At 45.3% G+C, this 23,748-nt stretch overlaps 8 protein-coding genes across 8 annotated transcripts; 5 read left to right on the top strand and 3 right to left on the bottom strand.

The window, feature by feature from the left end:
- Nucleotides 1-574: 574 nt before the first annotated feature.
- Nucleotides 575-2,100, top strand: N7533_002096 (uncharacterized protein; the record flags this gene model as incomplete). Its single annotated transcript, XM_057098746.1, has 2 exons — nt 575-1,483; nt 1,621-2,100. The coding sequence occupies 2 exons, from the start codon at nt 575-577 to the stop codon at nt 2,098-2,100; spliced, it is 1,389 nt and encodes a 462-aa protein (XP_056963882.1).
- Nucleotides 2,101-3,140: 1,040 nt separating this feature from the next.
- On the top strand, nt 3,141-4,424 carry N7533_002095 (uncharacterized protein; the record flags this gene model as incomplete). The annotated part of the gene is made up of 3 exons (XM_057098745.1): nt 3,141-3,252; nt 3,322-3,477; nt 3,538-4,424. 3 exons carry the CDS (start codon nt 3,141-3,143, stop codon nt 4,422-4,424), a joined length of 1,155 nt encoding a protein of 384 aa, XP_056963881.1.
- A 3,075-nt stretch (nt 4,425-7,499) lies between these two features.
- On the top strand, nt 7,500-7,769 carry N7533_002094 (uncharacterized protein; the record flags this gene model as incomplete). Its single annotated transcript, XM_057098744.1, has 1 exon — nt 7,500-7,769. The coding sequence occupies one exon, from the start codon at nt 7,500-7,502 to the stop codon at nt 7,767-7,769; it is 270 nt and encodes an 89-aa protein (XP_056963880.1).
- A 3,949-nt stretch (nt 7,770-11,718) lies between these two features.
- Nucleotides 11,719-13,696, bottom strand: N7533_002093 (uncharacterized protein; the record flags this gene model as incomplete). Its single annotated transcript, XM_057098743.1, has 3 exons — nt 11,719-12,159; nt 12,293-12,854; nt 12,915-13,696. 3 exons carry the CDS (start codon nt 13,694-13,696, stop codon nt 11,719-11,721), a joined length of 1,785 nt encoding a protein of 594 aa, XP_056963879.1.
- Nucleotides 13,697-13,712: 16 nt separating this feature from the next.
- N7533_002092 (glycoside hydrolase family 18 protein) lies at nt 13,713-17,052 on the bottom strand (the record flags this gene model as incomplete). The annotated part of the gene is made up of 7 exons (XM_057098742.1): nt 13,713-14,849; nt 14,926-15,770; nt 15,821-16,069; nt 16,121-16,344; nt 16,399-16,777; nt 16,821-16,958; nt 17,040-17,052. 7 exons carry the CDS (start codon nt 17,050-17,052, stop codon nt 13,713-13,715), a joined length of 2,985 nt encoding a protein of 994 aa, XP_056963878.1.
- Nucleotides 17,053-19,693: 2,641 nt separating this feature from the next.
- N7533_002091 (LysM peptidoglycan-binding domain-containing protein) lies at nt 19,694-21,113 on the top strand (the record flags this gene model as incomplete). Its single annotated transcript, XM_057098741.1, has 5 exons — nt 19,694-19,863; nt 19,913-19,990; nt 20,049-20,276; nt 20,326-20,726; nt 20,776-21,113. 5 exons carry the CDS (start codon nt 19,694-19,696, stop codon nt 21,111-21,113), a joined length of 1,215 nt encoding a protein of 404 aa, XP_056963877.1.
- A 501-nt stretch (nt 21,114-21,614) lies between these two features.
- N7533_002090 (uncharacterized protein) lies at nt 21,615-22,574 on the top strand (the record flags this gene model as incomplete). Its single annotated transcript, XM_057098740.1, has 1 exon — nt 21,615-22,574. The coding sequence occupies one exon, from the start codon at nt 21,615-21,617 to the stop codon at nt 22,572-22,574; it is 960 nt and encodes a 319-aa protein (XP_056963876.1).
- A 492-nt stretch (nt 22,575-23,066) lies between these two features.
- Nucleotides 23,067-23,504, bottom strand: N7533_002089 (uncharacterized protein; the record flags this gene model as incomplete). The annotated part of the gene is made up of 1 exon (XM_057098739.1): nt 23,067-23,504. One exon carries the CDS (start codon nt 23,502-23,504, stop codon nt 23,067-23,069), a length of 438 nt encoding a protein of 145 aa, XP_056963875.1.
- Between the last annotated feature and the right edge of the window lie 244 nt (nt 23,505-23,748).

Raw genomic sequence — 23,748 nt, 5'->3', positions numbered from 1 at the left:
CTTCATGATGGCATACCTGTCAGTAAATAATTGACAACTAGCTACAGAATAAAACAACGCGATGGAGTATTTCCAATATCTCTTTTTTTCTTGCTTTACTATCAGAAAATTCTATTACTAGTACTGCAGATCTCATCCGAGATCGCATTGGAGAATTTGTGATACTCCAGTTTTCAATTATGTAAATCGACAAAAGCGCCAAGAGATGCATGTCGTGCTCGAGCTTGATTCGGGTAATAAATGGCATGTTGCTACTAGTATGTAGAATCTAGATTGGTACATATTTCATTATAACCAATAGAAGCGGCATAACCCAAGCATTTGAACCAGGAGACGCTTCTCGATTGGTGCATGCCAACCCCCACCTGCCTGTCCCAAAGAGGACGACGGGAGGAGATGGAGCCGTCGATCCTGGGGCTCTTTTTTCTTTCTTTCTTTTGTACTCTATTGGATTCCCATTGGTAAAAAGATTGATATTCCGATGACCTTGACTCGTTCAAATAAATATTTCTTCATTGATCTCTCTCACCCCTGGTGACTCGAACCATTCGTTGGAATTTGACTTGGCTTCGAAATGGAACTACGCGCGGACGAATCACTGCAGAGCAAAGCGCCGGTGGAGCTTACCCAGGAAAGCTTCAATATCAACAATAGTTCAACAGAAACTTTAGCTTGGAAAGATGAACACGATCCCGAAAATCCTTACAACTGGCCAGTCACGAAAAAATGGGCTCTGACATATATCGCCGCTTTTATGACGTTTCTCACGATGATGAATGGAACTATTATCACAGTCGCACACTTCGAAATATCTGATACTTTCAACGTCGACGAGACTGCATTTCCACACTCCTACTGGCCCGTGACGACCTGGGCTATTGGCGGTGCATTTTCCGCCTTATTCATCCTTCCACTTGCCGAGGATCTTGGAACCCGACCCGTGTTTCTCTCCACTTATCTCATTCTCATCTGCTTCCTCGTTCCCCAGGCTGTCGCCCAGAACTATGCGACATTGGTAGTCACCCGCTTCTTTTCCGGTGGCAGCGTTGCCATTTTGGCAAACACAGCTGCTGGCGTGATGGGTAACCTGTGGGATACTGAATGGACCAGGTCGGTGCCTGTCAGCTTATACATTATCGGCTACATGGCTGGAAGCAGCATGGGCCCGGTGATGGGTGCTGCCATTTACCAAGCTCTTGGGTGGAGATGGATCAGTTATATGCAGATTATTTGGTTTACAGCACTTTTTCCAATCTATTTCTTCTCTTTTTACGAATCGCGGGGAACTGCGATTCTTGCACGACGAGTCAAAGCTCAGAACAATACCGAAGTCAATGAAAAGATTTCGTTTTCAATCCTACTTTCAGAAAAACTCATACCAAGCGCGAAAAGACCAATTGTTTTGGTGCTCACTGAACCCGTTCTATTCGTGTCAACTATGTGGTCCGCTTTCACAGTTGGAACACTATTTCTTTTTCACCCAGTCGGTCGAGCAAGTTTTTATGGATTTATACGATTGGAACGCTACGCAAACCGGCTTGATTCAAGGCGCAATCGTGATTGGAGAACTTATAGGATGGTCCCTGAACTTCATCTCTCGAAAGCTCTACTTTGGATCAGCTTCACAAAACACTGAAGTTCCCGGCGCACCAATCCCAGAAGCAAGGCTTTACATGGCAGTATTGGGAGGCGTCCTGGGTATATCTGGGGGGGATGTTCACTTACGCTTGGACTTCATACGCGCATATTCCTTGGATCGCGCCCGCTATCGGACTTGCGATGGTCGGCGCTGGCAGTGTCCTGGTAGTCTCAGGAGTATCTGATTATGTTGTTGATGCGTATAGCAGCTACGCTGGAAGCGCGATGGGAGCAGTCGCCACAGGAGAAAATATCTTCTCTGCTTTCTTGCCTTTGGCAACTATGAGCATGTATCAGCATCTTGGGCTCCAGTGGGCAAGCACATTGTTGGCTTTGATTGCTTTGGTGCTTTCCCTTGTTCCTTCTTTGATGTTTGTTTGGGGAAAGGAGGTCAGAAATCGGAGCCCCTTCATGAACCAGATGACGAGAGAAGCTGTCAAGCCAAATGATGCGGTGGTTTAGCCGACTTTTTCATTTCAACTCGAATGATTTTAGATTAGAGCTTTGCAAGCAGTACAATCTTACAGAACATCTTCAGAGTTCAGCTTCGGAACTTTTTGTTGAGACCAGCATGCCTCAGGCATTATTTTTTAGAGAATAACAAAGCTATAACAAGCGATAATTTCAACAATGAACCCGTCTAGTTTGTGTTTCTTACCTACGTAGGTTTAATATGTAAAATGTTGGTCTCGGGCCTGTCTTGCTCGACTCGGGGTGGGCCCGCCAATTAGCTTGGCCAAACTTAGAACGTGGACCGGGTATCTGGTAGGTATGTATTCTAGAGTTCTTCTAGTCTGCGCTTTGACGACAAAAGATGACCGGCTTGGCCACCGGCTAAAATATAAAACCCTTAATGTAAGGCTTAATGAACCTATGAGATGGGGGCTTATTCGGGGTGGGTCCACTCGAGAAGCTTGCCCTGGAATTGGTTTTAGGCATCAAGAATACTACTACCTACGTTTAAAGCAATGATCGCTTCTGTTCTCAAAGAAAAATAAGGACACTTGATAGTAACACCTTTCTTCATTTTTGCAGCAATACAATCAGAATGAATTTCGTAATGACGTGTTATTTCTTTCTCACTTACCTTAAATCATTGCATCTCAATTCGCCTAATTTCTGACAGAATAAAGCAAAAGCTAATCTCCTGTCAAAAAGCTTAATTTCAACTTGCTTAATTTCCCTTTCCAGCCAGGAGCACGGACAATTCGTTTTCATCTCTGGCAACACGGTAGGACGATCCACTTCACCCAACAGCAAAGCAGAATATCACCACGAGGTCTGAAAATAAAATCTCATTAGACACGATCTCTGAATGTTTCCATAAAATTGAGATAGTCAGTTCATGGCAAACAGGACTTTGACAAGGGATGTGGGGTGAGAAATACGCAGCACATGTTGAACACTGACGTTATAAAACCGACCGGCCCCAGGGTATACCAATTGAGTGGCACCATTTACTACTTCGTTAGGCTTGCGAAATAATAATTGGTGATTACGCCATGTCAGCCATCAAAAGCTTTGTTTTGGCCTTGGCTGCAGCGGCTAGTGCCGCCTCCTTGGACTCGAAGTCCCACGCAGGAAGTGATGTACTCACCGTCGGGGTTCTTGGCGGTATTGTTATCATTCTCAGCTTGAAATGTTCCATGAGTCGACTTTACTAACTTGGGCAACTTTTGTCAGATTACGGCTGGACTGGATGGGAGCCCGCTTCGTTGAACTTTTGCAACAATGTGATGCCTCGCCTGATTACTAATAACATCACCATTCCTCGAGAGCTCCAGAATGATTGTGATCCTGGTGACCGTGGAAATATTGTTAATGCTACCGCGGAGCAGAGTATGTTTATAATATTCACTCCGCTTTCTCATATGAGTGGACTTGGCTAACTAAATGAAGCTGCCACCGCATCTTATATCGGCAAAGTTTGCGCCATGAAGAACTGCAGCGCCATCGTGTCCGTCGGTGATAACTTCTACTCTAGCGCCATTGACTTCTCTACCGGCGGTGTCAATCGCTTTGAGAAGGCTTGGTCCACCATGTACGAGGGTGGAATTTTCAACAACACCCGCTGGTACCAAACACTGGGTAACCACGATATTGTCAAGGGCCAAGCTGGTGTGGACTTTCAGACCAAGATAGCCCCTCTTTACGACAGCAGATGGTACTTCGGTACAGAGGGACTTCCCTATTATACCTACGACCTGGCTGGTAAGGACTGGAAGGCAACTTTCGCAGTTGTGGACTCTGATTGCTTCATCAATAAATACCAAAAGGACACTTCAGTCTACCAAAACGAATACACCTTGTCCTGTTACAAAGATAAGCAGGTCCAGATCGACTTTGTCGAGCAGGCCTTTGCTAAGTCCGATGCCCAATGGAAGTTCCTGCAAATCCACCACGGCTATATGTCTTCCAGCACCAACTACACTGAGCTTGCCCCCTTTGTTGAAATCGTTGAGAAGTACAAGGGCATTGTCGTTAATGGCCACGATCACTGTCTCGCTCATTACTACTCCAACAACACCAACTTCATTTTGACCGGTGGTTCTGGATACGCCGAGCCCGGCGATTGCAACTACGGAGTCGCATTGGGCCCGTATGCCAAGTTCCTTGGTGCCAACTCCCAGGGCGCTGGTAACGGCTTCGTGACTATGGACATTAGCAAGAAGTCTGTCAACGTTGAGTACTACGCTCGGGACATGTCCTATGAAGGTAGTGACCTGTACCCTGTTAAAAACTCGATGAAGCCTATCTACTCGTTCGCGGTCGACGCTAAGAAATGAGCTCATCCAGCTTCAAGTTCAAGTTGATGAGAGGGTTTTAGGATATTTTGTTCTGAAGAAATCTTAACCTTAGAATCAAGGTTGTTTATTTTACAATGAGCTTGCAATTGTCCATCGTACTAGTAGACGTCCACTAGTGTTTCTATTATAATTGTTAGTGTTCCCTATAAGGCTCTATCGCCCCCCTAACGAAGCTATTCTAGCGATACACAATGCTCGATCCTAATAATTCAGGGCATTGATAATACTAGTATAATTGGATAGGATCCCGAGTAGTATAATGTTGACACTATCTCTAATGCTGGCCATCTACACCACCTAGTACTGACATACTAGCGCTAGCTGGACTTCGGGATTGACAGCGCTTACCTCTTTTATGTGCTACATGAATCTATTCTAAGTGATATTTGGTACATACGACCATAGGGTGTGGACAATAGGGCTTCCCGTCCCGCTCAACCGTACTTAAGCCACATACTAAACGTAGTCAAAAACTAAAGAGCCCTGGGTCTTAAGTTAGCGTCAGTTTCTGTGTTAGGGTGAGTGCGGGCGATATAGGTGAAAACTCTGGAGACCGGGGTGAAAATACCTACTGTAATACGTTGCGTTCTCTTAATCTGTAATAGTAGATAATAAAGACCTAAGGGCGTAAGTCTAGTCTGCTATTCCTAAAAAGATTTCACCTAGCTACTTAACTGAAGATACTCCTAGAAGAATATAAAGGAAGCTAGATGTCACGGGATATCAAGCGGTCATATGATATCAGATTGATAACTGTCAGAAGCGGTGAAAGCCTATCCTGGAGCATACGCGGAATGGCGGAAGAAACTGTTTTATTTATGTGTACCTTTCCACCTGTTTTGTATGGAAAGTCACCTAATCGAAGCTAAGAGTTCTTGTATAGTCCTTCGGTATTCTGCCATACACTCCGCCTATTTCTCCCGTCAATAAACGATTCCGGGACGTGGAATCCTCTATCAAAGTAAGTCGAATGGACGAAATACAGCTCCTGCGGAACTGTGTCCCGGCCATCGTCGGATGAAATTGAATGAAGTCAGTATATTATCGAGCGGGATTCCGTATTCTAATACCCCTCAATCGCAGGGCTCCCTTTATTCTATAAAGTAGGCGATATGCTCCTGGTTCTTTGAATGTTCTTCAAGAATCAGTCTTTGTTTACCAATCGAATCCTAGACTTATCTCCTATCTTCACCTGACTGATCAGTCTCTAGCTGATACCTTATTACTGATATCTTAGTCAGTTTTCTAGTAACAATAGCTAAGTAAAAATGAGGAAATAAAGAAGAGTAAAACATGTCTATATTATACGCTTAAGTATATTTTAGCCTCTCGTTGGTGGCCACTGATACCTAGGTATCATGGATTGGTATAAATTTCTGTTGTATGCCTTTCCTTTCTTTTTCTGATCTTTTTTCGGTTGGTTTTAGTCCTTGCCGCCCTAGCTGCTAATCATTCCATACTACAAAACCATATATGAAAGCTAATGGGCATAGATTTGGAAAATGTGTGGCGACTCCGCCCTTGCCACGCGGTATTGGGGTTACACCAGAAGCTGCTAGGCTGCCGGGCTTCTGATCAAAACCTTGGATTCACCGCCAGCTTGAAAGTTATCGAATGTACCCGGAGCCAGCTATGCTACGTATCGCCTCGGTCATTGTGTCTAATGCCAAACAAAGGCTAGCCTAAGAGCAACTGCTAGCCTAAGAGCAACTAGTGATTCACCCGCAAAGGCTCCAGACAACTAGCGAATTCCCATCGGACAACAATATTTAAGCGAGGCACCACCTTCTACCTAGGTAGTTGAGGCATTTCATACTCCCTGGAACGTTTTATCGGAAATCTTGGAAGCATGGCCTAGGAGCTTTTCCACGACGACTCGTGGACTACACCATGGCAATCACCCGAATTCCTCTCGAGAAGCTTTGCCATGAGAGAAAGAAACGATTGCTCACAAAACCGGGATGGAGATCTGGTCGGAATAGTAATATTCCTCTATCTTTCCATTTTTAGTCTGTAGGGGCTGCAGGTTGGCCGTGGGTATTTTTTTAACGTACAAGCTTTGGAATTATATCTGACCAGGACTGGACAGCCGTGATTGTAAAGATTAATCGGTACTGCTACGCCTTAATATGTTCCTGTAACAAAGGATTCGAGTATCTGTTCCCACTCCAGCTAAACATCCGTGAACTTATCTAGAAGGGCTTTCGAAATATGATTGTCGAGGATCTAAATCTAGAAATCACCCCAATAAATCCATTCGTAAATGATATATTAAATAGGTTAAGGGAAATGGTTACCTCCGTAATATTTCAAGTCCTCAATTTGACTACTGCTTTATTCTGGACGTCTGCTCTATCCGGTCAATTTTAGCAAGTTCAGAATCGGATAAAATATCTGACTCTGGTTTAGTCGGATACATTATTGTGATCGACTGTGACTTTGATCCAAATGATCCTGAAAATGAAAGCTCAGAGTTCTATTATAGATCACTGAGAATCTGCCTACACAACATTATCTCCTTTGCTCTTTTTGTGAAGATCTCCAGAACAGAGAACAACAATAAAGAGACTGGGGAATAGAAAGTCCCAGGAATTCTATTCATACAGATGGACATTCATCACTCATTGAGGAAAAATATATGCTTCTCTGTCTATCTAATTATAGTATCGTTTTCCTCTTTCGAGAACCCAAATTGCCAAGAAACCCGACCATTACAGAGTCTAAGTATCGTGAGCGGCAGAGCTCTATCTATTTGAGGATCAGTACGATGAAAATATGCTGAACACGCTTCCGTCATCTTGACATTCGGCCTAGTAACATAGATCGTTTGGATAAAAGCAGAGCCCCGTACTTATCATGGACAATTCGTATAGCACGTACACCATATCATCACCCAGTGGCCCATGACCTGTGTCACTGCAGCTGGTGGGAGGTATGGGTCGTGCCTGCCCTGCTTGGTTTCTTCCCTGCGAGTCACCAAGTCTAATGTAAAAAGGCTTAGTGGATTCTCCAGGACCTTATGTTTTCTTCTTCAGCATCTCCCCATACTTCACAATGGAGAGCGTTTTTATCACCACCCTCACCACCCTCACCACCCTCATCACCATCACCATCACCACCACCACAACCACCACCACCACCGCCACCCTCACCGCCACCGCCTCCTCCTCCACCACCACCACAGGACTCGATGTCCTGAACGCATACGCCCCCGCCATCGCAGTTGTCGCGGTCGTGCTCTTGCTCCTCGTGGGAGCGGTGTGTCTCTCGATGTGGTTCTTCCCTCGGAAGAGGTCCCCCCCTGCCCCCCCAAGCCCGGGATGATGATGGGTTCCGGTAAGTTGAAAATAATGATTTCAGTCCAATCTCTGCTTGGGGTGCTTTGTGCAAAAGCTGACATCTTATGGCACAGGCTCGGCCCTATGGCCGACGGGGCACGCCCCCCCCCAATACAACCAACGCCGCCCCGGCCGACCCCCTGCTTGGGCCCGGAGAGGCCCCTGTTGCTTTGTAAGTTGAAGATATCGATTTCTTTGAAAGCTACCCTTGAGGTTATTTGAACACACTCTGAGATGTCATGGCATAGCCCTGCCCCTCTGTCGCCCTCTGTCGCCCCGGCCGACCCCCTGCTTGGGCCCGGAGAGGCCCCTGTTGCTCCATAAGTTGAAGATATCGATTTCTTTGAAAGCTACCCCTGAGGTTATTTGAACACACTCTGAGATGTCATGACACAGCCCTGCCCCTCTGTCGCCCTCTGTTGCCCCTTCGCGCGGCTCTTCCATCTTTTCGCGTTCCTCCGTCCCCTCTTCGGGCTCCTCCCATCCCTCTTCGGGCTCCTCCCCCCTCGTTCGGCAGGCGACAATAGGACAATGACGCCTCGTAAGTCGAAGATAATGATTTCCGTGAAATTTCTCCAAGGCATTCCTTGCACACCTTCTGACATACCGTGATACAGCCCTCACACCACCTACTGGAGCCGCCTCTGGAACTCTTTTGATGTTGCCAAGCTGGCCTCGGCCAGCCAAGTCTTCCGAAACGTCGCCCACTGGATTGACCAGATGTCCTAGATGCCGTCGGGGCCACTGGCGTTCCTCTGTTGCTTTTTGACCGTTTTTGCTTCTCTCCGAGAACCTCAGCGAGGTGAGATGAAGGGAAAAACGTGTACTTTGTATCACAATCTCCCCGTGTTTGTTTGTTGTTTGTTTTTTTTTTTGTATATAATTATCCCGACTCGTTGGGCCTCTTCGGAGAAACGCTGTTGGCCTTTAGAGGCACCTGAACCTTTCCTCTGGATATGTAGTTCCCTGTCTGTAGCCTCGAGCCTAAGTTACGTATTGTAGTTAGTACCTTCAGGTCTACTATTGTGCATAAATCCCGAAAAAGATTCCTGAATGGGACTCACAACCCAGGTGAGCATTGGACTTTGAGACCCTGGTACTGAAAAACTTGTACTATGGAGGGAAGAAAGTGTTTTAAGAAAGATAAAAACCAACACTTATTTCAAAAAGCTAGCGTACACATGGGGCATATTCTTCCTATATGCAGTGTTCGATCTCATATAAAGCAAGTTCAACTGCTAGTAGTATCTCAATTTGATCTCACCAACTCAAGGACCCATCTATAATAGCGAAATTCCATGATCCGGGGTAGTACTCGGTGTTATGAAGGACGCCCTTTGTAAATATCCACGAGCTTCCTAGCTCTATAAGCCGCATCTATAAACATCCGAGCGGCCAGTAGATGGAACTCTTCAAACGGAGTGTGATCGTATTTTTCGGTTAGGAGCTCATTTATGCCAATGAACGCCTGATTCATTTTCTCACACTCTCGTAACAACTTCTGGCGAAGAAACTCATTCTTCATGATATGTCTCGGAAATTTTATATTTTGGCCCGGGTTGGATGGGTCATATGGTGGAGGGGGGGTCACCGCGGCGGCGAGCGGTGCTTGATTGTTTGCCTTGGCCAGATGTTTTAAACATTTTTGGAAAGGAATAGACGATTCTTGTATGGTAAGATTTGGCTCAAGGAAGATATGGAAAGTGTTTGAAACGGGAAAAATCTGGGATTGTAAGGTTGGGTTTAAATGGCAAAAGAATTTTGACCATCTTAGCTTCGGCAGCCACATCAAGCACGCCGCCGCCTGATATGGCTCCCACCGAGAGCAGTAATGGTTATTCTGACGTGACATATCGCGGTACGTACTAGTAGTCCATACTACTACACCAAATCGAGCGATGCCAAGCTACCATGGGAGTGGAGCTCGATAACCTTTTTCAGAGTGTAACGAACCTGAATTGTTACCATTATGGATGCCTGACCTAAATGGCATCCACATAGGCATCCACGCCTCCTGTATCTAGCTTTCGTCCGTTCTCTCTCTCTCTCTCTCTCTCTCTCTCCTCAAGCTATTACTTTCGTCAAATCGTTACTACTTCATTGCATGATCCTCTATGTCGTTCTTCGATCTGTGAGTATTTGAGCATCCTCACACTTATATATCCGCCGCAGCCGCGATTTCCCAAGGTAGGTCTCCAACTAGTAGTTTTCCTACCATATGTCCCTCTATCGGGGGACATCTATCGGGGGACATCTAGTATATATGACCATAGGGTGTAGAGAACAGGACTTTCTGACCACTTAGCTTAGGGTTACTAGGGCATAGATTCTAACTATGGCTCGTTGAGAACTCCTGATCCTATTGGGTGGACCCTAGATGGTTTCCAACGAGAATAAAACAAGACACTTAAGAAGTGGTATATAGAGATGGATGTAGGTATTGCGGAGGTTTTCCCCTAACGGGGAGGTAGGACTAAAACTAGGACTCCGTTGTTACGCGGGGCTCACTGGTCACGGTGAGTGGTTAGATCGTGGGTAAACAACTTACCAGATGTTCTCTGTGTTGTTAGGTCGTGGGTGATCCTGATTACACCTGATGTACTCCTTAAGTATCGATTCTCAATCGTACCGTTGCTGTGCTAAGCCTTACACGGACTCGGATCTTGTTGAATAACTTCGAAGGAGGTGCCAGGCAGTGCGCTAAGTAGTTTAGTCCGAAGAGCTCCTTTACTTGTAGTATGTTTGATATAAGAGACAAAACTTAACAAAGTGTAATCTGAAAGGTATACTATAGTAATCAGATTGATTAATCACAAAGAACTGAATGTATATATAAAAAGAAATATCCTTATATATCTACTCTTTTATAGTGTAGTATATTAGAGTGTAAGGGTTACTGAGGTATCAGCCCTGGAGCCAGTACTGATTGGCCAGGTAAGAAGTAGAGAAGAAGCCTAGGTATCGATTGTAAAACAAAAACTGATTCTTGAAGAAATTTCAAAGAATCAAGCATGAGTTGCCTACTTATAATACAAAGCGGCCCCCTGTTTCGTGAGGCAATTGTATGCGAATCGGATATAAAGTCATGTGATAGGGAGCCGACATCATTTTGCCGTGACATGGTTACTAAGATAGCCCTTAAGTATACTAAAGATAAGAAGACTGTCTAGTCTATCTAGAATAAGGTTATAACTAACTAGGGAACTTGTAAGGACTTAGATGCTCAGAAAGATAGCAGTAGTATTGAATGAAGGTATTAAGCTGAGAGAGAGAAGAAGAGAAGAAGAGAAGCTCCCATCGCAGCTATCTACATATGAGCGGCTGCCTGGGTCACGTGCCACAGGCACCGAAGGCTTCGATCGTTACAGAACTAAAATATAGTACCTGTTTACTTATCTCTGTAATAAAGGTATATTTAACTAAGTAAATAAAATACTTTGGTAAGGTCTGATATTTGATTAAGTTTATAATGTAATTAATAATTAGATAGTTAAGTATCTTGGTATATTAGGTAGAGGTTCCTATAGCTAGAGGTATAAATATTAGTCTAGGTAACCTTAGAAACGTTACTAAGCTTTATAAATTCTAGAGACCTAAGGCCTAGTACTGGGTTCTGCGAAAGTCTACGCCTGAACGCCCTGAACAGAAGATGTGGTCGCTTACTACCGACGGGGACACTAGGTAATAAAGGACATATACTTACCAATTATTCTATTTCGCTCTATTAGTAAGACTTTACTTATTAGTATAAGATTAATATAGGCATTTACACTTCCAATACCTTACTAGTATTCATTTGGTATACCTAGGTCACGGTAGGATATACTTGTACCACTACCATCATATGGCCCCAGAAAAGCGAGAGCACCAAGCGATAACTAAGTTGAACAGGCCACAATTGGCAGCAATCAATTCTTCAAAGCTCACGGACTCAATCAATCTAGATTCGCAGTGTTCACTGTGATACCACCGAGCTGGCTTTCCAATGTTACCAGAGAGCTCAATACCAAGGTTCTGACTGGAGAGTCTTCGCGAGGAAGCCAACTTCCCCTTACTTCTCCGACACATTGGGAGGCCCATCCCGCGGCTTCAGTTGACATTGCCTTGAGGTGACTTTTGATCCATTTACTCCAGTACTGGGCGATGTTTGTTCTGGTCTTTCCTTTGCTAACCCAGGCATCATCTGCACGTTGCAATTCCGTTCGGATATTTTTGGAAATCCAGGTCAGATTGCCGTGCACCCACTGGTCCTCGTTGAGATAATTGAAGACGTTGATGACAGTCCGAATGTTGACCAAGGCTTCTGAATATGTCCCCTCCCCTTCGTTTAATTCCACGCGCTTTCCTTCCCCAATGGGGTCTTCGCGTTTCCAAAACTACATGCAAGTTAGCAAAAGGCTACACAAGCGCAGCGTGGTGTCCCATATTTGACTCAAAGTGTCTTGGGGAGACCAGAATTTTCATCCGGGCTGGGATTCGATATCTCCAAAGGATACCTCATTAGCTCACCGAAGCTTTGTATTGATTGATGGCCTTTTCAAGGAAAACGAAGTGCTTCCAGTTTTCCGCCGAGCCATGAAGCTGCATGATGCGCACCATGGGAATATTGATGTTCGTCTCACTTCCTGGTGTCGTCGGAGGGTTGCTAAGCATGGCCGTATTCAGAGACTTGACAAAGTCACAGTGTATCTGCGATAAGCCTGAGCTGCTCTTGTCTGCCAAGACGTTTTTTGAAACGTCGTTTAGGAATAGCTTCATTGTCTGTAGCTCCATTATGTGCTCACAGACGTACGATATGCCCTTGTAAGTTCCATCATGGGGTATCATATGTCCTGTCACTGATCCGTCTGTGCAAATATCTGGGTCACCAGCATCAAAGACGTTGTCATAGCGACCATCATCCACTGTCCAGTCTCCATAGGTTGGATAGTTCAAGTTTTTGTACTCTCCACCTCTGTAGTGAGTAGCATCTTCGCGACATCTAAATGTGTAAGGGGTTCGAACTCCGCCTGTTGCCCCTGTTGGTTCGCGCTTTTCCAGATAAGAAGATTCCCAGTCCTTCGTCTCATAGCTTCACGGTATTTAGCGAGGTTCTCGCCATGTAATGATGATAAATTCAAATTTAACTCACCCTGGGGTTATCAAATTGGATGAACCAATCTCATGCCTCTTGTGAAGATAGCCATGACCGGAATGCGAAACCCGATCATGTCTCTTGTGAAACCTTTCTGGAGACTGAGTCTTCTTCTCATTCAGTGAGTCTCTTTTCTGGTTAGATACCGTCCCGCGACGACTGCCTGATGGTTCGCCGCTGCAGTTTATAACATTCGATTCGCACAGATCGGCTTTGCAGGATGCTTTACCTTCTTCAGTCGTCGTGCAAGTGAGGACTTGGTTGTTGAATAAACGATATGGAATATTGGTGCTTGTGTAGTCTGGAAATGACTTGTCTTTTCCACTCTGTTTATGAAGGGTTATGCGACCTGGTTGACTGCCGATCCGATCGCCAGCAGTTTCCGTACTCGCCCATGGGTCAACATCAGCATCTCCAACATTGCTAAGAGAGTAGTATGCCGAGTCAGCCCTCAAGTAGACTCCATCCAAGTCAAGCTCGATGGTATTTGGAGAGTAGATATCCAACATGTAGTGGATAAGTGAACCGGACCCACGGCGCTGAAGATCAGAGCTCGCACGTTTGGAAAGTGAGACATCAGACTGCTGATTGAAAGCAATTTCCATCGAGAAATCGGGAATCAGAGACAGCTCAATTTCGCCCCCAGTTGTTACTGCATGTCCGCTTGACGGGTTCTTGACAGAAGAAGCCAAGGAGCCCCCTCGAGTACCGCCAGCTCCATAAGGAAGTGTCACTCGGATCCAGCCCTTGTTCAATGCTGGGTCCGACTGGGTACGCATTTTTGCAGTATATTCCCTATGGCGGGAGGTTAGCTTTTAAACATTGAGAGCTCCCGAGGCAGTGGCAGAGCTGGCCTTTGACTGACCCTGAAAATGAGGCATCAGTGGCCTTAATACCAATTTGAAGATCGAAGCTCGGTTTAAATGATACTATGCCCGGGTGTGAAAATGCCGCTTCGGAGTTTGGAATTATATGGGCAGGTGTGGTTTTGTACTCGGTGTCAACTCCCGCGTTGCCTTTGACGCTGACCGTGGCAGCAAGATCATATTTGAAGTCAACAAGCCCGAAAGCATCATCAATATTGAATGGCTGCAGTGTACCAATGATAGTGAATCCAAACTTGGCATAGGCCGTACAAGTTCCATCAGACTGAACTTGCAGATACTCTTCACCATCACACTTCTTGAGCTTTTCGTCAATGATCACCTCCGTAGCAGGTTCAGTCAGATTGACAAAGAAAGCCTGCTCATCTAGATCATCGAACTTATCACCCCAGGAGGCAACATCCCCTGAGAAAAATCTTTTGTCGATCAGGTCTCTCTGCGACATTTGTGGAGGTAAGCTGCTGCGTTTTCGCTTTTCTCCAGGTGCATCAACCACGGTTTCCCAATATCCAGCAATGTTGGAATAGTCGACACGAAACTGGACCTTCTCATCAGAACGCTTCATCAATTTGAAGTCATATGAGAACTCCAAGTCCATGACCTCTCTGGTCGGCACTAAACGCTTAAACAAATGGTGCGGGATGGACTGATCTTCAGATATCTTCATGGAGTGAGCAACAATATAAGATCCTGGGCCACAATTTTCAGGCATTCGAATCACCGTACCCTCGAGGCCGCCATCCAGGATGTCGTCGCAATTGCTGTTATCATTTTCGTTAGTGCAGACAAAACGAAGACTTTGTTTTTCCTCTGAGACAATCGATTCACAATCAAGAATTTCGATATGTGAATTATCCCTTTTTGAGAACGTGGAAACGACATCCTTGGGCCCAGAAATTAGAACAAAGCCAAAGGCACCGTAGTTGGGATCAGCTGTTGGATTATTGGATATCATCGCTCCCTGTTCGCCTGAACCAACATAGCCTCCAAGGATTTGGAGGTCCCATTTCACTGGATCTGTGACTGGCGGAGGATCTCGGAAAAGGTACTCCAAGGGCACTGGGGTGAAGAGTTCTGTGTCGTCCGGAGGGTTGCAGCAAAAGACTCTTCTTTCGTCCAGCCACTCCACACATGGATGAAGAATCTCCGTAAGTGCTGAGAGACAACTGAATATCATCGTCAGCACAGTTGTTATCATCGCAGCTGCCTTTTCCAACCCAATGGCAGTTCTTCAAGTCTGTCTTGCAGCACCAAGGCTTTTTATACCCATGAATTGCATGATTCCAGCATGAGCTGAAGTCATATTGCTTTGCAACTTCGTGCTCGTCGTCGTCACATGAGCCTCCACAACTTCCCACTCGGCACCCGTCCAGAAGCTCTTTATACCTGTCAGCAGTACAGCAATAGGCCTGATTGCCTGTGGCACAGTGTCTATTGCCATACCCATCGAGAAGAATTGTTAACTCGCCATTATGACACTGGCCATGACATGCTCGACCAGATCCGCCAGACTCGCCACCACGCCAAAGGCAGTCGCGAGGTGTTCGGTCACGTGGACAACATATCTGCTTCGTTTGGGGGTAGTTGCAATTTGACTGATAATTGTCCAGGACAGAATGATCTACCGGGCACCTGTCTCCACATTTTGTGGCGTAGCAATCTTGTCCATTGTCTGAAGACCAGCTAGCACTCTCGGTTGACCTTTTTATCAGACTTTTGTCGAGGCCATGGCCAGCATCTTTGCCAATCAATCCAGAAAGTGCTGTGGAGTTGGAATCGTCAAGATCAATGGCCCAGGCCATCAAGCCACCGAGACCAATGGAATCGGCCCATTTCACTTTCTGGTTGAAGGTTTCCGCATCATCAAACGATACCCATTGATTATCGTCATATTTGAAGTACTTGACCGCGGCTTCTTTATCATGAACTTTGGTAATCTTGGGATTCCGCTTTAAAATTTCCTGAATTTCTGATATAGGTGAGTCAACTGCATGAGAAAAGCTTTGCATTGTTTCTTACCAAAGTATCCGAGAATGCCCCCTTCATCAGTACAATCACCCTTGTTTGCAGCTTGTCCAAACGGGCAACCCGGAGTATCACAAGATGTATCATTGAGTTGGAAGGATCTGCCATAAAATCCTGTGCCAAGGACCACTTTGCCTGGGGGAACATCATTCCGCCAGAGGAGACCAACGCTCTCTTTGATTTCTGTCAAGTTGGTGTGACCATGAACGTAGCTTCCGATGGGGTTGTGTTGATCCCATTGACCTAAGGGCTCTCAGCATCTATGGACCTGAAAGAATCGAACCTTTAACGTACCGTGCAAGTCATAGGACATGAGATTAACCCACGAAGCTCCGGCTTTCAGCATCCCAGGAACGTCAAACCAACGAAGGTACCAGTAGCTTGATGGTATAGTAAATGTCAAGCCATAGCCACCCCGAGGACTTTTGTCAAATATCTCTCGCATAGTTTTGATCAAACTGACAAGGTTCTTCGTGTCCTTCTTGTGACCTCCACGATCACTAGCGCCAGGATATTCCCTGTATACTAATGCTTAGTTCACTTCAGATAACACTCAATCGTAGATCACTTACCAATCAAGATCAACTCCATCAAAGCCATATCGTGTCATGAAGGCCACAAGGCTGTTGGCAAATGCTTTTCGTTTGGTCTCGGAGCTACCTATGTCTCCAAATACAGCTTGTGTATCTGTGCCATTATTCGAGAAAGTCCAACCTCCAATAGAGATCCAGACTTCGATACCTTGGCCCAGGCCGGACTTCATTGATTTGAGGGCAGTCGTTTGTTGGAACAGATCGGTCGGCGTTTCGCTGTCCATCGTGGTGATCTCATACGTGGCAGGATCTACATATGCAAATGCAAAATTTACATGAGTAAGGCCATTGATCGGGATGTTCCAGGGCTGGAATTTGTTGCATTTTCGGTACGAGCTCCTGAGTGTTGATTCAGCAGCTGAAACATAAATAATTTTGGGGGGGGGGGGGTGAAAACCTACCAGGCTTCATAATATCCAATAACCTTGTTTCGGACAGAATGTTCACTTTTGCCCTCTGGTATGCTCGGCTGGCCACAATTATTTTGGCATCCTTGGTCTTTGTCACAGAACTCGCTTGTAGTTCCACAGTAGCCCGATCTATACAATTGTCAGTATTTCTTTGCGGGTGTAATAAGCTATTTACCGGACATTGTGTGTGTCATACTTTCCGCAGCAAACGTTCAATGGGCATTTTGAATTGCCTTCTGCGGCATATTTCCCACAAGGTGCTTTCGCATCACAGTTGGATTTACATCCCTTCCCACAGTATTCCGGTTCTAAGTAACCTCCATTCAGTTCATGTCATCTACTTGGAAGTCGCCAGTCTTAACATACCATATCCGCAATAGCCACTCTTTCCACTAACAACAGAATCATGTTAGCAAAGTTTTTCTTGTCTCTGAATCTTAGTTATAATTACAGGGAGCGAATATTTACCAGCAGGATCCGTTTTCACAAGTTCTGTTTTCAGAACATGTATAATCATCGCGCGTGAAAATTTTAATACCGTCAATTTCTTGGTCGAACCTGATATCATCATGTAAAATGGTGGCCTTGGTACTTAAACCATTCTGAAAGAGCCCCAAGTTCCATATAACTAACCCAAGAACTAAAGGACAGATCATAATCCACAAAACATGCCGAGTATTGGGACCCATAATGTGGCATTGCATGTGATTTGGAGAAGAAACTATCGACTTCAAAAAATCATTAGCTTAAAAGCGGCTCTAACGCCTGTTTAAAAGCTCGGCCAAAGGTATTTTCTAGTATCGAGCTACCCCCTTGAGCTCAGGAGTCCCCATACTAGTCTCAAACAATAGTTTTCGCCAAGTCTAACTAAGATGCATGGGCATCACTAAGTGGACACCTCATTTGGCTATCTGAACACCCTATCTGTCTATTTAGAAAAGGTGCTGTATGTGTATTACCACGAACTACAGTACGAGGCCAGAACTCTACTTTCTCACCTTCAGGTAGGTAGCTGAGTAGGTACATAGGTATCTACCGGTGCTAACTATATCAGTAACTAATAGTATACCTAGGTATCTGATCGGGTAGATCCTACTAGCAGAAGCTGACTATACCCTAAACTAGCTATATCTACTGCACCACACTTTGTGGCTAAAACCCTTGGAAATGTGTATAAATCACTACTATACTTTAATTACAACCGACCCTGTGGTGATACAAATACAGCACCTTTTCTGAATGTACAAAATACGGTGTTTAAATAGCGAAATGGGGTGTCCACTTAGTAGTGCCCAGATGCATTGCCTTTCTCCGCTTGAGGCTCCATTTTTCCGCCCCAAGAGCCCTAAAATCTCAACCTGCATAAGTATGTTTTAGAAGTGGACCTAAGTTTATCTGCAGTGATCAGAAAAAGCCTCACCAAATTTCATTGTTAGATAGACGGCCGTGTTCGCAGGGTCTAGAATTAGCGTATGCACAAGGCAACAAAAATTACCACAGTGCATTACAAATACTAGTCTAAACTGCAGATCCCTCATTTTCGTTTCGTACATTGATGATGATAGCTGCTATCGGGTAACCTTTGATTAAGTCTTCCGGTATGAGTGGTGTATTCTCCCTTTTGCCGCTCCCAATATGGTGCGACAAGGCAGACCCTCCGAACTCCACCGAGGCCGGCACCACCACCAACGACAACATCGTAATGAAAATGAGCCCAATGCATTGCGAAGATTGTTATTAAAGAATTTTTAGCCCAAAAAATGGCTCACGTCCAAGTTCCTCTCCTAAATTCATCCCAGAATATCTAGATATGTAACACAATATAGGCCCGTTAAGAAACAATCCTTGCTACAGTTACACTGGAGGATGTTTCACCATAAAGGGGCCAAAATTTTTGACGGTGCCACTATTTACCAATGCCCCTCTCTCTTCATTTGAAGTATTTGATCTTCCGCACAACGTATAATACTCTCTTCCATCTTCTAGGACGATTACCAGTCTTCCTCACACAATGCGTGCTCTTTACGGATGGCTCAACTTCTACCTTCTACTTCTTGTGGACGGGCAAACATTTTCCAATGGCTTTTCATACGACACAAACATATCTACCCTTGATACAGCATGCAAAAAGGCACTAAACAAGTCAGTTGAGTGTAGCTGGCTCCTCCCTGCTTATGCGGCAGAATATATGGATTTGTCCACTCAGAACTTGTCCACTATTTGTACTTCGGGCTGTTGGACATCTTTGACTCAATCCCGGAAGACGATAGAATCTGCATGTCCAGTATCTAGCAATTATATTGATATAGAAGATACTTCTTATCCCGCAACCCAGCGGATCGATACTTTGATGGATACATACAATAAAACATGTTTACTGGATCCGTGAGTCATCCTAAATAACTCGAATATATTAGGTTCTTATCCTGATGAATGTCTATAGGGGAACTCGAAAATTCTGCTATGATGTGATGAGAGAATGGCAAAATGAAACAACGCTCACAAACCAGCAAAACTGCTCTGATTGTCTTCTGGGGACCCTCCAACTCGATCAAAGCTCGGGCTTTTCCCACAGCGGCGAATTTGAGAAGGAATTTTCCTCCCTGACCTCAAGTTGTGGGAAGAAAGGATTTGCTCCTTCAACTGCAACGCCAATAGCTCTGAATCCTTATTCAACATCTTATTCAGCATCAGCACCGGCATCATCTACAGCATTATCTTGTTTGGATACGTACACCATTCGTGCAGACGATACCTGCAACGGCATTTGCAAGGCAGAAAACGTCTCTACATATTCTCTAATCTCTTACAATAGACTCAATGCCTATTGTAGAGATTTTCCCTCTTCAGGCACGAAACTCTGCATGCCTCCCTCGTGCGATATATACACCATCCAGGGGAATGATACCTGTCACTCCATTGCGGTCGCGCAACCCGGCTACGTAACAGTAACCCAGATCCAAGCCTGGAATCCGAATTTGAATGCACTATGTACAAACATGAAGCAGCAGGAAGGAATGCAAATATGTGTTAGGTAAGTTTCAGCATTATTTTCCTGCGAAGTTGGCTGATCAGTATATTAGCCCACCTGGGCAGACCCTTGATGATTCGAGTGTGTCAGCCACTGCTAGTAATACAGCCCCACTGGCCACAATAGAAGCGTGAGTACCTAGGTAGCCAAGCCCATCGAACTCGAGTCTGTCAACTAATCTATGACAGACCTCGTCCAAGCAATCTTGCAAATGGAACCATTACTCACTGTGCTAATTACTATGTGGCAAAGAAAGGCGATACCTGTGACAAAATCACAAAAATATCTCCAAGCTTGAAATCAGGGGATTTCCAATTCCTGAACCCGGGACTAGACGAAAATTGCTCGAACATTATACCTGGGGATAACTATTGTGTTGAAGCAGTGGGAGATATCAGCACTTACACAGGTTACGGGTATGATAACTCTCTTGAACCAAATGGCCAACTTTCTAAAATCAAATAGTATTGCAACTACAGGTGAATGTACCGGAGCTGGATCGCCATCAACCTGCTACGGAGACTGGGCTACGCTATCTCCCGTACCGTTCGGGGGATATGGAGAGTCCAATGCTTCCTCGACGAGGTCTTCTTCCCGACCGGGCTCAACATCAACTCCTACTAGACCAAAATACACCGCGATGCCAAGGGCCTCGGGGACACTGTCATCATCCAAGTGCGATAAGTATATCGAATACATCAACGCTGGTCGTGATGAGATAACCCAAATAGTCAACGGCTGCAGCTCGATTGTTCAATTCTATGATATCAACGTTGATGATTTCGTTAAATGGAACCCGAGTCTAAAACGTGACAACTGCAAATTATCGAAAGGATACAGCTATTGTGTCTCTCTGAAGAATGCTGGTATGTTTGTATTTTACTATCTGCTATTCACGTTTAACACACAAGATAGGCAGTACCACTTTGTCCACCTCAACTACCGAGTCCTCTTCGACGAATACTGCAGTTGCAAGCGAGTTCCAAACAACTGCCGATGAACCTGATCCTACTTCAACCGAGCCCACTCCAACTAGTACCGGCGTCGAAACACCAACACCCACTCAATCTGGCATTGATTCGAACTGCACCAAGTTTTACAAAGTTGTTAAAGACGATGGGTGTTACGCTATTGCCATACATAATGGTATCACGCCAGCTGATTTTCACCAGTATAATCCTGCGGTGAAAAACGACTGCTCGGAATTATGGCCGGACCACTATGTTTGTGTGGGTGTGACCAATGGGGCTTAGAATACCTACCCGTAGATAGTAATTGCAGTCAATGCACGGTCGCAATTGGATGGTAGTTTCTGCTGACCAAGGGGGTATGAATGGTGGAATTGAATGAAATGAGTCAAATAGATGGATGACTATTAGTATGGGAGGAATGACCTATAGCCGGGCATACAGCTGAGCGGAGGTAGAAAAATAACGCGATTCGGATTCTAGAATCCCCTAAGCCACTCCAACCCCCCCCAAGCCAGCCTTAATTGGCTAAATTTAATAACCCCTTGAAACTGACCCACTCCAGAATCATGTTATTTTTCTACCTCCGCTCAGGTGAATCCTGCTCAGGGGGTAGTGATTAGTGCTGAGGCCTGAGGGCTCAGGCGCCATACTGCTGCGTCAGCCCGTGCCCACCGTGTATATAGCCCCTCAGGTCATTGCTCGATTGTCATCCATCTATCTCGGATCTCATCCATTCCATCCATCCCTCCTTGGTCAGCAATTATTTGCCCATAACACACTTCTATGACTATCGTCCCTCACGTACCATCGTATCCGGAGAGTCCTCGGCAAATTTTATTCCAAATTTCTAGTCTCTGGAAACTACGCTCTACCAATGAGTACCCGCGGACGGCCCCCCGGCAGCGCCCCCCGCCAACCACCCCACCAGACCCCTCACTCGCTACTCGCCCAGTCCCAAGCCATCGCGAGTTTAGGCCACTTTCTTTTGGGCAAGGAGCATCAAATATTCTATTCAGACCAGTGCTTGAACTAGATGATCTCCCAGAAGCCGATCCTGCATTATCCAGAAGATTAGCCTATCAAAGATCACTTGATGAAGTGCGCAAATTACTGGCGGTTGTCTGCGACCAAGAGCTCGATACAAATCCAGACGACGTCTCATGTCATATTCCTACATGGGGTTATTGGGTGTTTATTACAGAATATTCCCCTTTAGCTCTTGAAAAAATACCCCAGGCAATGGAAAACCTAGTGAAAGTCACTGAACGCAACCTAGGTCTTAGCCTACCAGCCTATATAAGCGAAGCAGCTCACCGCTTTAAGCTTAATGTGATCCAAGATAAAGAAGCCCTGGAAGGTGCTTCAGATGATCGTATTCGGGAGGAGTTCAAGTCATTACTTCGTGGGCTTAATCTTATGGATGAAAAGGACTGTCCTCGTCCTATGATAGGATCAACTATGGCTTGTCTTGTCCTTGATGAGAAGGCCATTACCATGTTGGCAGGTCTTCAATTTGGTGAAGAGGATACTATGAAAGACTATCGTGCCTTTAAAGGGAAAAGCATCAAAATTATAGATGTCTGTTGGGTTCGTGAGCCAACTGAATGGCCAGACGACCCAAATGCTCGCCCATACCGGGGCGTAGACGAGTGCCCTATAGTCTATTTACGATCTTTGTACTTTAGGCTCAACAACGGAAGTTTTTTGGACGAACTCTTCCCCTTGCAGAATGTGTGTTATTAAAGAGGAGTTCATTTCGATCCGTCTGGGACAGACTCATGGGGCTAGGTGAACACCACCATTCTCTTTTTTTGTATGTTTCTTTTTTTCTGGCCTTGGTTTTGGCTTGGTCGCTGGATTGAAATAGTCAGAGTCTTCCCATGGATCTTCCAAGGTTTGTGCGTCTTCATGCGGGATGCACTACCATCTCTAGATCATTTTGTTCAAGTTATCTACTCTCTTCATCATCGTTATCTACTAGTACTAGCTCACCTTTCTCAATTGCTCTAATTCGAAATCTTCTCATTACTAATTAGCTGGGCACGATATACGCTTTATTGTAAGGAGTCGGGCATGATATATTGTACCTAGGTATTACTAGTAATAGTTTTTTGGCTTGAGAGCCCTGGAGCCTGTACCGTAGCAGATTTAGGGCCGAATTAATAATACAGACGGTAGCTATGCTAGTAATACTACCTAGGTAACACTAGAAGGACCACTCCACTCGGGCTAGTTTTATGAAGGCAACTCTGATCTCGGATTCGACTGCAACTCCGAAGAACCCGAAACCCCACCCGTATCAAGCTCCGTCATGGCCTGGAACTTCAAGTTCGACGTAGGTGTCCCCAAGCGTTGCTGCTCCTGCAACAACTTGAATCTATCCTGCAAATTCCGAATCCTGCAATAGAGCCAAACCAGAGCAGCACCTGCAAAAACCAAAGGCACACCAAGGCCAACCCCCAATCCAATCCCCAAAGCATTCTTATTGCTTGACGAAGTTGACGTATTATTTGATTCGGATGCTAAGACTGAAAGGCCCAGCTGAGGCGTCGTGATATTCGTCAAATCGGACTCATCCCAGATGTAATAGTCTTTCGGATCGCCGCAAGTCGAAGGTTCGCCTAAGATGCCGCAGGTGAAGTTGTATTTCTGGCTCTCGTCACAACGCCACATGTTGGCGTATCTGGTTTGCATGTCTGGAGATTGAAGACTTGTTAGGAAAGGGGCTCTGAGCCTAAGATAAGTCCAGCTTCCAGCTTCCAGCGACTCTACTCACTGAAACATGCACCGGTACATTCCGAAGGCCATGATGAATCTGAGCATCCACCTCTGTAAAGTGTCATATCCTTGGGGCGAAAACAGAGTCCATTCGAGAGACAAGCCTCTCCATTAACGCAGCAGTTCTTGCTCCCAGGAC

This window comes from Penicillium manginii (genome assembly GCF_028828005.1).
Source record: "Penicillium manginii strain IBT 31320 chromosome Unknown utg000002l:1.0-5564898.0:1.0-5567710.0, whole genome shotgun sequence".
In the NCBI taxonomy this organism is placed as follows: Eukaryota; Fungi; Ascomycota; class Eurotiomycetes; order Eurotiales; family Aspergillaceae; genus Penicillium; species Penicillium manginii.
This window is presented reverse-complemented; position numbering and strand designations above follow the sequence as displayed.